The sequence below is a fragment of the Sphaerodactylus townsendi genome, linkage group LG05 (assembly GCF_021028975.2).
Source record: "Sphaerodactylus townsendi isolate TG3544 linkage group LG05, MPM_Stown_v2.3, whole genome shotgun sequence".
Lineage (NCBI taxonomy): Eukaryota > Metazoa > Chordata > Lepidosauria > Squamata > Sphaerodactylidae > Sphaerodactylus > Sphaerodactylus townsendi.
In genome coordinates, this window is record NC_059429.1 from 22,127,460 (window position 1) to 22,141,955 (window position 14,496).

At 44.8% G+C, this 14,496-nt stretch overlaps 1 protein-coding gene across 1 annotated transcript in view; it reads right to left on the bottom strand.

Annotated features, from left to right (window-relative positions):
- Positions 1–733: 733 nt before the first annotated feature.
- LOC125433309 (vomeronasal type-2 receptor 26-like) overlaps positions 734–14,496 on the bottom strand; it is a 38,224-nt gene continuing 24,461 nt past the window's right edge. Inside the window, exons 3-6 of the mRNA XM_048497812.1 lie at positions 13,362–13,653; positions 6,282–6,500; positions 5,505–5,631; positions 734–1,638 (exon numbers count right to left, since the gene is read on the bottom strand). Coding sequence (XP_048353769.1) covers positions 734–1,638; positions 5,505–5,631; positions 6,282–6,500; positions 13,362–13,653 — 1,543 coding nt within the window. The remainder of the gene's footprint in view (positions 1,639–5,504; positions 5,632–6,281; positions 6,501–13,361; positions 13,654–14,496) is intronic.

Genomic DNA, 14,496 nt, shown 5'->3' on the forward strand with positions numbered 1-14,496 from the left:
AATTAAAGTGGCTGTTGACACGAAGGAGGACAGAAGCCGACAGAGCCAGATCTTCCCCCTCAGATTTTGTTATTCATTATTTCAGGTGCTTTCCACTGAAAATGATCCTTCCTACCAACTTAGAAGTTACGCTACTGTTAAGATACTTAACTGATATCTGCATTGAGCTACCCCCAATCCACCTCTGATTCAGTCATTTAAAATGTATGTTACAGGACCTTCAAGACACACATAAAAAGACATAGCAGTGTAGCCTGTTTGGCTTCTCAGTAAAATTAAAATAAATTGAGGTGCTGTGTGGTTTCCAGGCTGTATGCACCCCAGTGATTCCGGCCGTGAAAGCCTTCAACAATACATTAAAATAAATTGATCAAGAAACAAGGAAATAAACAACGAAGATGTATATTATTAGCTATTTTAATGGTTACATGCTTCAATATTGCTAGTAACTTTCTTGTATAGATTAACTTAGTGGTTGATTGGTTTCACCAGTGTTATTAGATTTTCTTTTAGCCCACCCTTTCTTTCAAGAATCTCATAGGAACGTGTTTGACTCTCAACTCCTCCGTTTTACACTCGCAGCAACCATGCAGTTTAGATTATGTTGAGGGTCTTCCACTCAATTTCATGGCAAGGTGGGGGTTTTGCCCAGGGCCAGCCTTACTACTCAGTTTTCTCCTACCTCTTCACCACACCGGCTGTTTGGGATGCCCAAAGAGTTAGATTTCCCCCATTATTTTTGCTTTGTTCTTATGAGATGATCTTTGGTATTGAGGTCAGGCCTCAGGACAATAATGAAGCATTTGGGGAGAAAGATGCAAGCCAGGAGGCCAGCACCAGAGGCCAAGATGGAGAAGACCTCCACAGCCACCATGTACTTCCCTTTAGTGCTCAAGTAGGTTGGAACAAAAGAGATCCAGACACTGCAGAACACCAACATGCTGAAGGTGATGAATTTGGCTTCATTAAAGCTGTCGGGTAGTTTCCTAGCTAGAAAAGCAACCAAGAAGCTGACCAGGGCTAGTAGCCCCATGTTGCCCAGGACAATGTAGAACATGGTGACCGATCCTTCATTACATTTCACTATGACTTCTTTCACCAAAGAATGGAAATCCAGGCTGGGGAATGGGGGAGAGGTTCCCAGCCAAACTATGCACAGAACAGCTTGGATGAGAGGACCAGCCAAGACAATAGAGTTGACCCGTTGCTTCCCCAACAGTTTTCTTCCCATGTTTCTTGGTTTGGTAGCCCTAAAGGCCAAAACCACTGTGACCGTTTTTGCCAAGATGGAAGAAATGGCAACAGAAAAGATTATGCTCAATGCAGTTTGTCGGAGAAGGCAAACAACCTTGTTGGGCCGACCAATGAATAGGAAGGAACAAAGGAAACAGAGCAGGAGGGAGATGAGGAGGACATATGTTAGATCTCGGTTGTTGGCTTTGACAATTGGCGTGTCTCCATGTTTAACAATCATTGCCAGGACTAGAACTGTGATCAGAATCAGTACAAGAGCAAGAGAAGCAAAAACAACCCCTAGCATCTCTTCATAGGAAAGGAAGTTTATATTCTTTAAGATGCACCCATTTTGGTCCTCGTTTGGGTACTGATCTTCTGGGCACGAGACACAGCGATCAGCATCTGGAACAAACAACCATCAATGAGGTATCTACAGCACAACTCGAGTGTTTGTTGTGTCGTCTCTACTTGACCACCACCCAAAGAGATGGAACAGTACAGCAGTGAGCTGAGTATACACCTGTGGTTCTGTGGTGAACTGAGGATAGCAACCAAATGACAGCAAGGGAAGGTGACTCCCCTTTGCAATGGACCTGTTTGCACTCAAGGATGGCTAAACTTCCCTAAGTCACCTTGATTCCTTCAACACAGACGGCTGCCACCAGCAGGACCCTATTTTTGTTTCCCAGAAGAGGACCTACTCATTTCTAAATAAAAAAGGGGGGCTGCACATACCCCTTCCCAAGTAAGTGAGAAAAACTCCAGTCTCCTTTTTTATATCTACATGGCCAGGTTTGTGGGTGGCTTGGGAAAGTTAAAGAACTACTCTCCTCACAGAGTTAATGCATTTTTAAAAGGTAACCAAAATGGGCAGGTTTTATTCAGACAGACATTCAGTTTAGAAACTATGACATATTCCTCCTTCAGGCAGAACCGAAATAAATGTAACCAGAATACAAGAGAAACAACCAATACAGCATGTTCTTCATTAACCCTGGGCATTTCCCCACGTACCTTAAGCCCCGCGCTACTTGAGGAGAGTAGCGCGGGGTCCCCTGGCACTCCCCACGACAGGGGCGGCGACAGCGCAGCCGCCCCGACGCTGCCACTGTCGCGCCCCCTCAGCGCATCCCTGGCGCTCTTCTTAACGGCGCCTTTTGATGACCCCGCGCAGAGTCATGGGGATGCCTGGGCGCGCGCCAGGGATGCCACACGAGGCATAAGGGGGGATCCAAGAGAGTGGGGAAAGGCCCCCTGCTATCCTAAAACCCTGGATCTTTTCCCAGTCTTTCAGTTTCTTCTCAGCCAGAGCAACTATCAGCAACTGCCAACGGTCTGAACTCACTGAAGCTAGCCTCCCAAGATTGGGATTGGTTCTCAAACTGTGGATTGTGGGCATATGAATGGGTGAAAACTCTCTTTCACGGGTGGATTGAGATGCTGGAGAAAGGAAAGGAATAGTGTTATTTGGGATTGGATGCTCTGGAAGGCTTCACGATCATGTCAGGTTTGCCACTGGCTCTAGTCAGCCATTTGAAAGATGTGTTTTCCATTTTAATATTAGGCTTGTTTCATAATGTCAATTCTACCTTGTAGATAGGTCAGATTTCTGGCCTAACTCAATTTCTTGTGGATTCTTCTGGTTGCCTGAACTGTAGGGCAGTATGCATTTGGGGCGGGCGGAACGAGGGGGAATTGCGCCAGGGGCATGCATGCACCTGCACCCTGCCACACCACACGACGCCCCCACCCATCCCCGCCCACCCAGGAATCCCCTCATTGCACCCCCGCAGGGACGCACACTCGGTGCATCACCCCCACCCTTCGCCCCTTTGGTGCTACACCACTGATTTGGATAATACATGGTATAAGACCAGTGCCTTCCAGGCAGAGATAGGATAAAGTAAATCCTTTTTAATTTGAGTCTCTAAAGGGCAAAAGGAGGGTCTTTCCCGTGTATTGCTTGTGATGTTAAAAAGGCTGTATGAAAGATTCTTAAAATAGGGAGTCCAAACTCTCCTTGTTTAGTTGGTAGCTGTAATTTTATATAGGTAATTTATGTAGGTCTTTGATTATATAGGTCAGTGATGGCGAACCTATGGCACGGGTGCCAGAGGTGGCACTCAGAGCCCTCTCTGTGGGCACGCACAAACAGAGTTCATCATGTGGGGGGGAAATTGCCCCCCCCCACACACATCTAGGCTGGCCTGGGCCGCTGGGCTCGATTATTAGCATTAAACCTAAGACCTAATTTTGGGGAAGCAGTGTAGGTTACCCTGTTAAGTGCTGTTAAACCCCACTGATTTTCATGCAAAGAACTAAAGCGCGATCCTTTACCTGGGAGTAAGCTCAGTTGCTGGCAATAGGGCTTGCTTCTGAGTAAATAATAATAATAATAGTTTATATGTAAGATAATTAAGTAAGTTAAAGGGGATTTATATATTGATTAAGAAAGGGGAGGGTAAAATCAAACATAATTAAGACAAATAGCAAGGTTATTGCTTATAAGTTAGAAAATTTTAATTTTATTATTTAGAAGTGATTGTAAGGAAATTTACATATAATGCTTGTGTTATAATATGTAAGTAATGTTTTTTTAAAAATTGAACTGAGTCAGATATCGGACTCATCTATTATTGTTATAATAAAATTTCAATTAAAAATATATATTAAAAAAAAAGAACTAAAGCGCGATCCTTTACCTGGGAGTAAGCTCGGTTGCTGGCAATGGGGCTTGCTGAGTAAACCCTCCTAGGGCCGTGATTCACCCGTTGGAAGAGTTGCACGGTTGCTTCCAAGCAAAGCCACCAATTACCACCAAGCTTACTCCCGAGTAACACATGCATCCGAGCCAAACGTTTTCCCTAATCTAAAACCTCAGTATTCGGGTTAAATTGCCGTGTTGGCACTTTGCGATAAATAAGTGCGTTTTGGGTTGCAGTTTGGGCACTCGGTCTCGAAAAGGTTCGCCATCACTGATATAGGTATTTGATTATTCCTCAGATAAAACCTCAAAAATTGAATTAATTCTGAGAAATATTTTTGCGGGAACATATATAACTGGTAGCTAATTATATAGATTAGCTTGAGGACAACAATCCTGTTTGGGATGTTATTTTTACCCCAGTACATTGAAGTTAAATATTTCCATCTATTTGTAATACCTTTTAATATGGTAATGAAATTTAAAAGAGGCCATGTTCTCTATGTGCTGCAAACCTCTTTGGAGGCAGCAAGGCTGTGCCATGCACAGCTGCTGCGAATCTACCCCCATCCTTAGGATTGGGCTGAAAATATTTCAATTGCTGTGTGTGCCACATGAAAGGTCAACAGGAATGTTGGTAATTGCTATCAATTTCTCCTAGTTAATTTTATATCCTGAAAGGTTTCCAAATATAGTAATAGGAGCAATTAATTTGGGAACTGTGTGATCTGGATGTTCCAACAATAACAATACATCATCTGCATATAGTGCTAATCTGACTTCTGTTTTTCCTATCTTTTTCCCCCCTTAATGGTTTCATTAAGGAGCAGCAGTGGCGAAGTAGCTAAGAGCAGTGGCTAAGAGCAGGTGCATTCCAATCTGGAGGAACCGGGTTTGATTCCCAGCTCTGCCGCCTGAGCTGTGGAGGCTTATCTGGGGAATTCAGATTAGCCTGTGCACTCCCACACACACCAGCTGGGTGACCTTGGGCTAGTCACAGCTTTTCGGAGCTCTCTCAGCCCCACCCACCTCACAGGGTGTTTTTGTGAGGGGGGAAGGGCAAGGAGATTGTAAGCCCCTTTGAGTCTCCTACAGGAGAGAAAGGGGGGATATAAATCCAAACTCTTCTTCTTCTTCTGGAACAAGCAGTTCAAGAGTAAGGTTAAAAAATAAGGGGGCAAGGGGTGACCAGCTTTCATTAAAAAACGTGAAGAATTATAAGGGAAAATGTGAACATTAGTATGCAATTTTGGGTGAGCAGCTACCAGTTAAGAGGCCAGTTGAGAGCAGTGGGGAAAGTCAATTACATTGTACTGCAGCATTAGAAGGAATACAGCGAAGCAACCAGCAGGTTCAATGAACTGTCATCAAAAAATGTTCACAACTGGTGAACAGAATATGAGCGGAACATGATATTATTCAAGCATCCCAAGCCGAAGCTTTTTGTTCAAAGTACGTCACCAAGGTGTAGATAAGACCATTAAGTCCAGAGCCTAAACTGAACGGGTGTCCATGCTGCTTGCAAACCAACTCAAGCAAAAATAACCTCTCCAGACTGAGCTACCTGTGTGGTTAGAAACTGCCCCTTCTGCACAGCGGAGGCATTCGTAACAGCAAAGCGGCTTCCCTTCTTGAACTGTTCTGCTGGAACCTGGCAAGCAGCTCTCTACACACCTAGAAGAGGGCAGCTTCTGAGGAGAAAAAAGAGAGGAAATGGTCAGGTTTGCTACAAAGCTAGAAAAGCTTCCTTGCACCAAGGAGGACTCTGGGAGTTTTGTGTTTCTTTTGCATGCTAGAAAGAATTACCAGCTTTGGAATGCATACTTTCCATAAAGTTGCTGTTGTTTTGTTAAAACCACGAAAAGGAAGGTTCCAGCTGCATCCCCCAAAAGGGCTGGGAGTGCGAGTAAGAAGAAAGCAAGCTCCACCCACTGCCGCCACCACAAGCCACCCTCCTCCGCCACCCTGTGCCACCCGATGTGACTACCATAAGCCCTTGCGCCTCCCTCTTTTCCAACTTTGCCTGATCAACGGTGCAGCCATAACAGAAAGCTCGACAGTATGCCATATGTCCCAGAACACCCACCCACACAAACACAATTTTGCTTTCCCTATCAAACTGAGCAGTAATGATACAATATTGCTCAGTGGGAAAATGGGGGTAAAGGAAGGATTTTCAAGACAGAATCTAGCTGCACCCCTCCCAATCTGTAGATTCTCGCTTCTGCCACATCAAAGCAGGTTTATTTTTAATCCGGTTTAAAGAAAAAAAAGCTCTGGGAACCCCACAAGTAGTACTGAGAAGTCTCCAGTTCTAACATGACTCCAGAATATTCCCCACCTGAGTCGTCCAAACAATGGCGTCTGAGTTAATGATGAAATCTCGGCCTGGGGGAGCCCGAGGATCCACTCTGCCAACTTTCACTTGAGCTGAAGAATGATTTGGGGAAAAGATCAAGTTCAGGATATCATAGCCAGCTGATCGCTTGTCATTTTCAGCAAAAACCACTTCTTCTCCTGCAGTGTTGTTGAACTGGGTGTTCCTCAAAGAGGCATGAATCTGGAATGAAAGAGATGCTTAAGAATGAAGAAGAAGAAGAAGAAGAAGAAGAAGAAGAAGAAGAAGAAGAAGAAGAAGAAGAAGAAGAAGAAGAAGAAGAAGAAGAAGAAGAAGAAGAAGAGGAGGAGGAGGAGGAGGAGGAGCAGGAGGAGGAGGAGGAGCAGGAGGAGTTTGGATTTAGTAGTGACAGCCTCACTTAGGAGCAAGGAACCACCAAGTGATCTTATGTATGATTCCCACAGATAGCTATAGAAAAACCACAAGCTATGTGACTGCTTAGTTTCCTTTTGATGTGTCAGTAATACTGACCCTTTACTTTATTGACATAAGCAGCAAGGTCTACCACTTTGGCAAGTTCATAGAGGACTGGGTTGTCCATCCCTTTACACAAGAGCTGCATATTGGAGGAAGGACATTACCTGCCATGGCTGGACATCTAGAAGTTTCTTGCTTTTCCCCATCATGGCAAATCTGGATCCAAACGTGTACATGGCATGTAATGCATGAGCTATGGAATACATGGCATTGTAGATATTATAACTGTTCCCAGTCATGCTCATTTCAAATAAGGAAGGTGTCAGGTCTTCGATGTTCTCCTGCCCTGTACAGATTGGTAAGCCCCCGTAAATGACTGAATTTGGTTTCTGAATCAAACACAGAAATACAAGCGTCCACCACCTTTTGAGGAAAACATCTTCTTGGGGTTGGAATGGATTTAAACTCTGCAGAAAACTGTGGAATCCTGGCACATCACGCGAATGGCTTCTGAAAGACAGGGCACCGTGAAAGGCCTCTACAGCCCTCCATTCAAAGGAGAATCCCATTGCAGCAAATTCCCATTGGCTTGTCACTATCCAGACCTTCTGATGCGAAGTTTTTCCTTTGTATCTAAAAAGGGGTCTGATGACATTCCGTATAGCATTCGAGTCCCCAGAGACAACTACCACTTGGGCTTCTTTCTGCAAAACAGCTGCAACTAGATTGAAATAACTACGGGAAGTATAAAACATAGAAAGTTCTGACAAGGTTCTCTCAGTAAACTCAACACAGATGCCATTCTGGTTAAGCATTGGTATCAAGGCCTGGATAAAATTTTCTCCACTGTCGTCATCTGGAGCAATGATCCCAATCCAGTTCCAGTTGAAATGAAGGAGTAAGCGGATTAGCCCAAAATACTGTGGGACGTCACTGGGGTCAATCCGGTAGAAGGAAGGAAATCTGTTTTTTTCTCCCAGGACAGGGTTGAATGAGCTATAACCAAGCTGGTGAAGGAGAGGAGGAGTTTTAGGTGAACAATGAATGTGTAAGGGCTGCGTGATGTGCCCAGGAGTCCATAAAAATCAGATCTGTGGAGGCAATCCCGTGTGCTGGTGGTGGCTAGGTTTACTTCATGCCTTATCAAGAAATCCCTTCAGATGTGTCATCTTGCTAGACCAGCCTTTCAACCCAGTGCAACTGAAATGGGGTTGAATCAAGAATCAAGACTAGGTTGCAATGAAGCAACCACTTTGGAAGCCAAATGGTACTGAGAAGGGAAAAGGGATACAAATGGGTGGTGACAAAAACCATGAGACTTGGAATGGGAAAATTACGGTTGGAGATGAGGGGAAAAGGATAGTGTGGGAAGCTGGTTTTGTTGTATGTTTGTTTTTATACTCTACTTTTCTCTACCTTTGAAGAGTCTCAAAGTGTCTTACAATTGCCTTCCCTTGCCCTCTCCAAACCAGACACCTTGTCAGGTAGGTGGGGCTGAGAGAGTTCTGAGAGAACTGACGGGCCCAAGGTCACCCAGCAGACATTATGTGTAGGATTGGGGAAACAAACCCCGTTCTTCAGATTAGAGTCCACTGTTCAAGTGGAGGAATGGGGAATCAAACCTGGATCTCCAGATTAGAGGCCACTGCTCTTAAACACTGCAACACTGGCTTTGGATTGTGATATTTTTAACCACTTTACCACACTGGCTGTCAAGATTTAGACCAGGGATAGGGAACCTGCGGCTCTCCAGATGTTCAGGAACTACCATTCCCATCAGCCCCTACCAGCATGGCCAATTGGCCATGCTGGTAGGGGCTGATGGGAATGGTAGTTCCTGAACATCTGGAGAGCCGCAGGTTCCCTACCCCTGATTTAGACACTCGGGATCAATACAGGGCTTGGGATAGTGGTTGTGGGGGGCCCTTTCCCCCATGGTTTCCCCCAAGTACTTTTACTATCCAAATTTCTCTGTTTCATTCCTGACCCTTATTTCTTTGAATTTCTTTTGTTTTGGCTTCTAATTACTATCCCTACTTGACCAGCCAAAACTGTGCAGTCTCATCTTCTCTGTCTACACAGAGGCTGCCAACCTCACTTTCATTTATTTATTCATTTATTCTATTTCCAGGCTGCCCAACATAAAATAAAAACAAAATCAATACAATCTCTCAGGTCTTCTCCCCGCCCCCTGCCCCACCCCTCAAGGGACTGTCAGCCAGCCTTTCCCTAAGAAAACAAAAAAGATAGCAGCCTGCACAAAATCGATATAAAGAATATCGATATTACACTTAAAGAACTTTTTTTTTAAAAAGCCAGCAAGCTTCAATGTTGCATTGGACAGAGGAGTGACCCGGAGGAAGCGAAACCCCAAAGCGAGGGGAAACATCGGGGGTTTCCTCGGTGTAGCTAACTGCGAGGCTTCCAGGATCTTAAGCGCCGTAAGCGGGATTATGTTTGTACAGAAATCTCTGCCCCAAAAGAATGCTTACTCTCACTTTGGGGCAAAACACTAGTGAATAATCGGCATTAGAGGGCCGGCAAAAGTGTTTCAGATCCCACAAGGATCTTTCGTTTCCTTGTCGCGTGGGTGCACCCCTCCACTGCTTTACCTTATTTTCCCTTTCTGCCTGAAGCTGCTATGCTCAACCTGTGGATCCTCAAAACAGGTGACATCCTGAAAGTTAAGGCGATTTTGGTATCCTGAGACTTGCAACTTTAGAGAAAAGGAAATGGAGGAGGTGAGAATATTTCTGTCTTTGCCTGCTGTCTGCCCTGACTCCAGAATGCCTACCATGTCTCACATGCTCCCTGCCTTGACTCTGACTCCCTCGGTCACGCTCTAGCTCAGGGGTCCCCAAACTACGGCCTGGGGGCCAAATGTGGCCCCCTGAAGGCATTTATCCGGCCCGTCAGGCATGGCGGCCATGGCTCCATTCATGTGCAGTGGGGGCTCAAGGGAGAGGAGGAACCGGCCCCAACGGCTGTTGATTGCAATTACATGATGGCACCCCCAAATCTCCATGAATTTTCTGACCCAGAGTTGGAAACCTTACACGTGGCAACTCCTGCTCCGCCCTTCCCTCTTGGCTACTCCATGTGTTGCTCTCAGGCTTTCTGTTCCGCCTCACTCCCATTGGCATCAGCCAGGCTGGTGAATCGCTCGCTGGCTGCTAGGGAGGAAGAACCCAGGAAGATACCTGATCCTGGGTTAGATGGAATGCTTCATTGGGAAAGTTCTGCTTTTTTTTTTTTACAGGGGAAGGTATTCCACAGCCTCCCCAACAATATTTGGAGCCCACCCTGTACTTGACATACTTTGGTCACTGTTCTAAAAATTGACCATGACAGAAAGGCTGAAAGGTGAAATCAAACATTTTACAATCATTTGTGCATAGGAATTTGTTCATAGTTTTTTTTAGTCCAGCCCTCCAACAGTCTGAGGGACAGTGAACTGGCCCCCTGTTTAAAAAGTTTGGGGACCCCTGCTCTAGCTCCTGCTTGCCTACAGCGCAGATTGGGCCAGAGTACGCAATGCAGATGTTCTGCCACAGAGGTCCTTCTCTTATTAGGAGCGCCATGGCCACTTAACTGACAGATAAAATTCCCAGTCACCCACTGTCTTAGAGGGCTTTTGGTGGCCAAGAGCAAATGCCTGAATCTCAGCGATGCTTCCAGTACCTCAAGGGCCAATTGGCTCAGACGCTTCCTCAGCAATGGGAACTGGTGTTAATTGACCCACTGCCACTGAAGATCTAATACATTTAGAATGTATTTTGTATGACGAGCCCAGGAAAAAGTACATTATGGGATTTATGCCATTAATGAAGGAAAGGAGCCAGGAGGAAAAATTGATCTTTCTTTTAGCAGATTTGTGACCACTATATTTCAAGTCGAGTGGCTCTATTTGCATATGTGGCCAGGAAAATGAGGTTGAAAACTGATGCCAGCATGTAATGCTGCTGATTTCAAACTAACTTAATTTAAAATGTTTATTTTAACGTACATATGGATTGTATGGGTTTTACTGTATTGTAAGAAATTGTGATGGCCAATGGCCAACAATAAAATCTATCTGCCTGCCTGCCTGCCTGCCTGCCTGCCTGCCGTGTTTCCCCCAAAATAAGACAGGATCCTATATTAATTTTTGCTCCAAAAGATCTGTGAGGGCTTATTTTCAGGGGATGTCTTATTTTTTCCATGATTTTGTGCCCACCATGTGACCAGATCAGCTGCACCGGGAATTCTGTAACTAGGGCTTATTTTTGGAGTAGGGCTTATATTTCAAGCATCCTCTAAAAATCCCGAAAAAATCATGCTAGGGCTTATTTTCAGGGTAGGTCTTATTTTGGGGGAAATAGGATGTCTGTCTGTCTGTCTGTCTGTCCACTGCCACTGTTGGGCAAAGCAGTGGATAAACTCATGGTCACTATTGGGATTGTTGAGTGGCCATGCAAGGTCACTCAGTTTGTCTTGCTTCTCTTCCCAGTCCTCTCCCACCACACTTTCTGACTAGAGTACATAAGAGCACTAACCGTTAATAGAATTTCCTTTTGTTCTTCCAAGCCCTTTTGATCTAAAGCTCTGGAGCAGTAAACAGGGAGCTTTCATTTCTTTAAGGAAAAATATGGAAGAGAGAAACTTTGTCCCTGCCAGCATGATTTTTGGTTCTCTATCAACCAGCTAGTACGGGACTATATTATCTTTCGTTATGGGTAAATGATAAGGGGCAATCCACAAATCACAATCAGGATTGTAATGAGGGCATTCCAAAATGGGATGGAGAGTCAACCTTTTTCAAGTCATGTTGACAAAGCTTATCTGAATAAAGGCAAATTATGATATCTCCCAGATAAGACTGCTAATGTACAGTGTTCAGACATTCAAGCATAAATGCTCTACAATACTGAGGGGCTTAGGTTTCTAATGTAAGCTGGGATGCTTAAAGATGGAAGAATGCCAGAGAACTGAGCGGAGCATACTCTTTGGGCTTGTATAATTCATCTGAAATAATCTAGATCTTTTATGTTTCTTTAATGGTTAATAAAGATTTGCTTGTTCCGAGTCTTAATAGATTGTCCTTTGTTAGGCCAAGGTTAAGCAATTTCTTATTTATTTCTTGCATCCAGTGGGAATAAAGCTGATCTTTATTAAATTCAGTCCGTCCTTTTTTATTGAACAAATGACCTTTAGCCAATGTTTGAATGCTTGCAGTCACGCTTTAGCTTCAACAGACCCCATGGCCCAGTTCTAATCTTAATGATACCCCAGCAACTCACCTTGAGGTCCCTGTAATTTGCTGACAAAGAGGCTGGTCTAAATTCTCACAAACACAACGGATCCATATTGGAGCTTGTTTTTAATAGAATTTATTTCAGCGTGCTCTTTCACAAGTCAGCAGCTCATTTAATCAGTGGTGGCGAACCTTTGGCACTCCAGATGTCATGGACTACAGTTCCCATCAGCCCCTGCCAGCATGGCCAATTGGCCATACTGGCAGGGGCTGATGGGAATTGTAGTCCATAACATCTGGAATGCCAAAGGTTCGCCACCACGGCGCTAGCTGGTCATTCCTTTTATCAGTTTCTTTCTAATATATTACCGTGACTTTGGAGTCTGGTTCCTATGAACCGGATTTTTTTTTGTAGGCTCAGGCTGAAGTGGCTCAAGAGAGCCAGCATAGTGTAGTGGTTTCTAATCTGGAGATCTGGGTTCGATTCCCCACTCCTCCACATGAAGCCTGCTTGGTGCACCTTGAGTGTCTCGCAGTTCTCTCAGAACTCTCTCAGCCCACATGGAGGCAGGCAAGGGAAAGCCACCTCCAAACGCCCCTTGCCTTGAAAACCTATGGGTTTGCCCTGTCAGCTGCGACTTGACGGCACGCTCCTCCTCCACCACCAAAGTGGATCAAGATCTCCGTTTGGAGTGGGAATAACAGATCTCTACTCTCATCAGTTTCTTGATTGGAGGGGGAAGATGCAGATTGTGTCTTTCCCAAAGCCGCCAGCTTTGGCTACACGGCAGACACATAGGCTCATTCCGCACATGCAGAATAATGCACTTTCCAACTGCTTTCAGTGCTCTTGGAAGCTGTGCGGAATGGCAAAATCCACTTGCAAACAGTTGTGAAAGTGGTTTGAAAACGCATTATTTTGCGTGTGCGGAAGGGGCCATAGAAACAGTTTGTTTCTGTTCCCCAGCAGCTCAGGCTGTCAGTGCATTTTGTCAGTTTGGGGTGAAAAGGGGAAAAAATTGCTTCAGTCTCCACCAGAAACTAACAGAATGGTCTGTAATACATGGGAACTAGATCCTTTTCTTTTGCAACCCAAGATAACTGGTGAGAACTTGGGCTTCAAAGAACAGGAACAAATTATTCTCACCCTCTGAAACCATTTCATCAGTATGGGTGGAGAAGACCTCTCAGCTTCTAGTCTAACTACTATAACACTCTGGCTGTAAATTCTACTTATTGTCAGAAGAAATGTATTACTGAAGGGTCTGGTTCTCAACGTTCATGTGTCATTTCAGCACCTCAAGATTCCATTGGCTCAGCTAAGCATGCATTCGGCTTCACATATTTCTGCCCACAGAAATAAGCCCCCTTACCTGTGGGATCTTGAAGAGGCCCAAGAGGGAGGACATCTGCATTGAGATTATGGAGTAGAGACTTCCAATGACGGAGAGCAGCTCTTCCTTTCTGCTGCATCTATAGTTAGGGACTATTCGACCCCGCTCAGAAAGAAATGACAGGCCAGCCTGGTAGGTCATTCTTGCCATGTAGGTGTCCTCAAAAATGCGAAAGCCCAGCGTGACATTGGGGAGGAGTGCCGGATCCTTGTTGATTTCTTTGATGGCAAACACGAGGGCCAGGATGTGCTGATAGTTTTTGGGCACCGGGCTGCAATAAGAAGCATACAGCAAGGGGAATGACAAGAAGAAGAAGAGGAAGAAGAGGAAGAAGAGGAAGAGGAAGAGGAAGAAGAAGAGGAAGAAGAAGAGGAAGAAGAAGAAGAAGAAGAAGAAGAAGAAGAAGAAGAAGAATTGCTTTTCGTACCCCACTTTTGTCTACTTTTAAGAAGTCTCAAAGCAGCTTACAATCACCTTCCCCCCCTCCCCACAACAGGCACCTTGTGAGGTAGGTGTGGCTGAGAGAGTCTGAAAGAACTGTGACTAGCCCCCAAGGTCACCTGGTAGGCTCCAAGTGGAGAAGTGGGGCAGTGGTGGGATCCAAAAATTTTAGTAACAAGTTCCCATGGTGGTGGGGTTCAAACAGTGGCGTAGCGCCAATGGGACTGGGCGGGGCAGGAGGGGGCGTGGCCAGGCATTCCGAGGGCGGGGCATTAATAATTTCTCTGTTACTGTAAAAAATTCTTGCTGTAAAAAAAAAGTTCCTAATTTCCAGCTGGTATCTTTCTGTCCATAATTCAAACTCACTATCGCAAGTCCTATCGTCTACTGCCAACAGAAACAACTACTTCTCCTCTAATTGACTGCCTATCAAATACTTAATACTTTGAAATACTTAATTTTGTTTCTAGAAATCAAAAGAAGGATGCTTTCCTTAAACAAGGAACTTTGCCATATTTCTAAAACATGTTTTTAAAACAGCCCAACAGGGAGAATTAGCCCGTTTTCTACCTTCACTAACCAGCCACATAGGAAACAACAGGACTTTATGATTTTTGGACCTAATGGAATTTCTAACGGAAAAGCAGACCCAATTAGTAACCCCCTCTCGGCA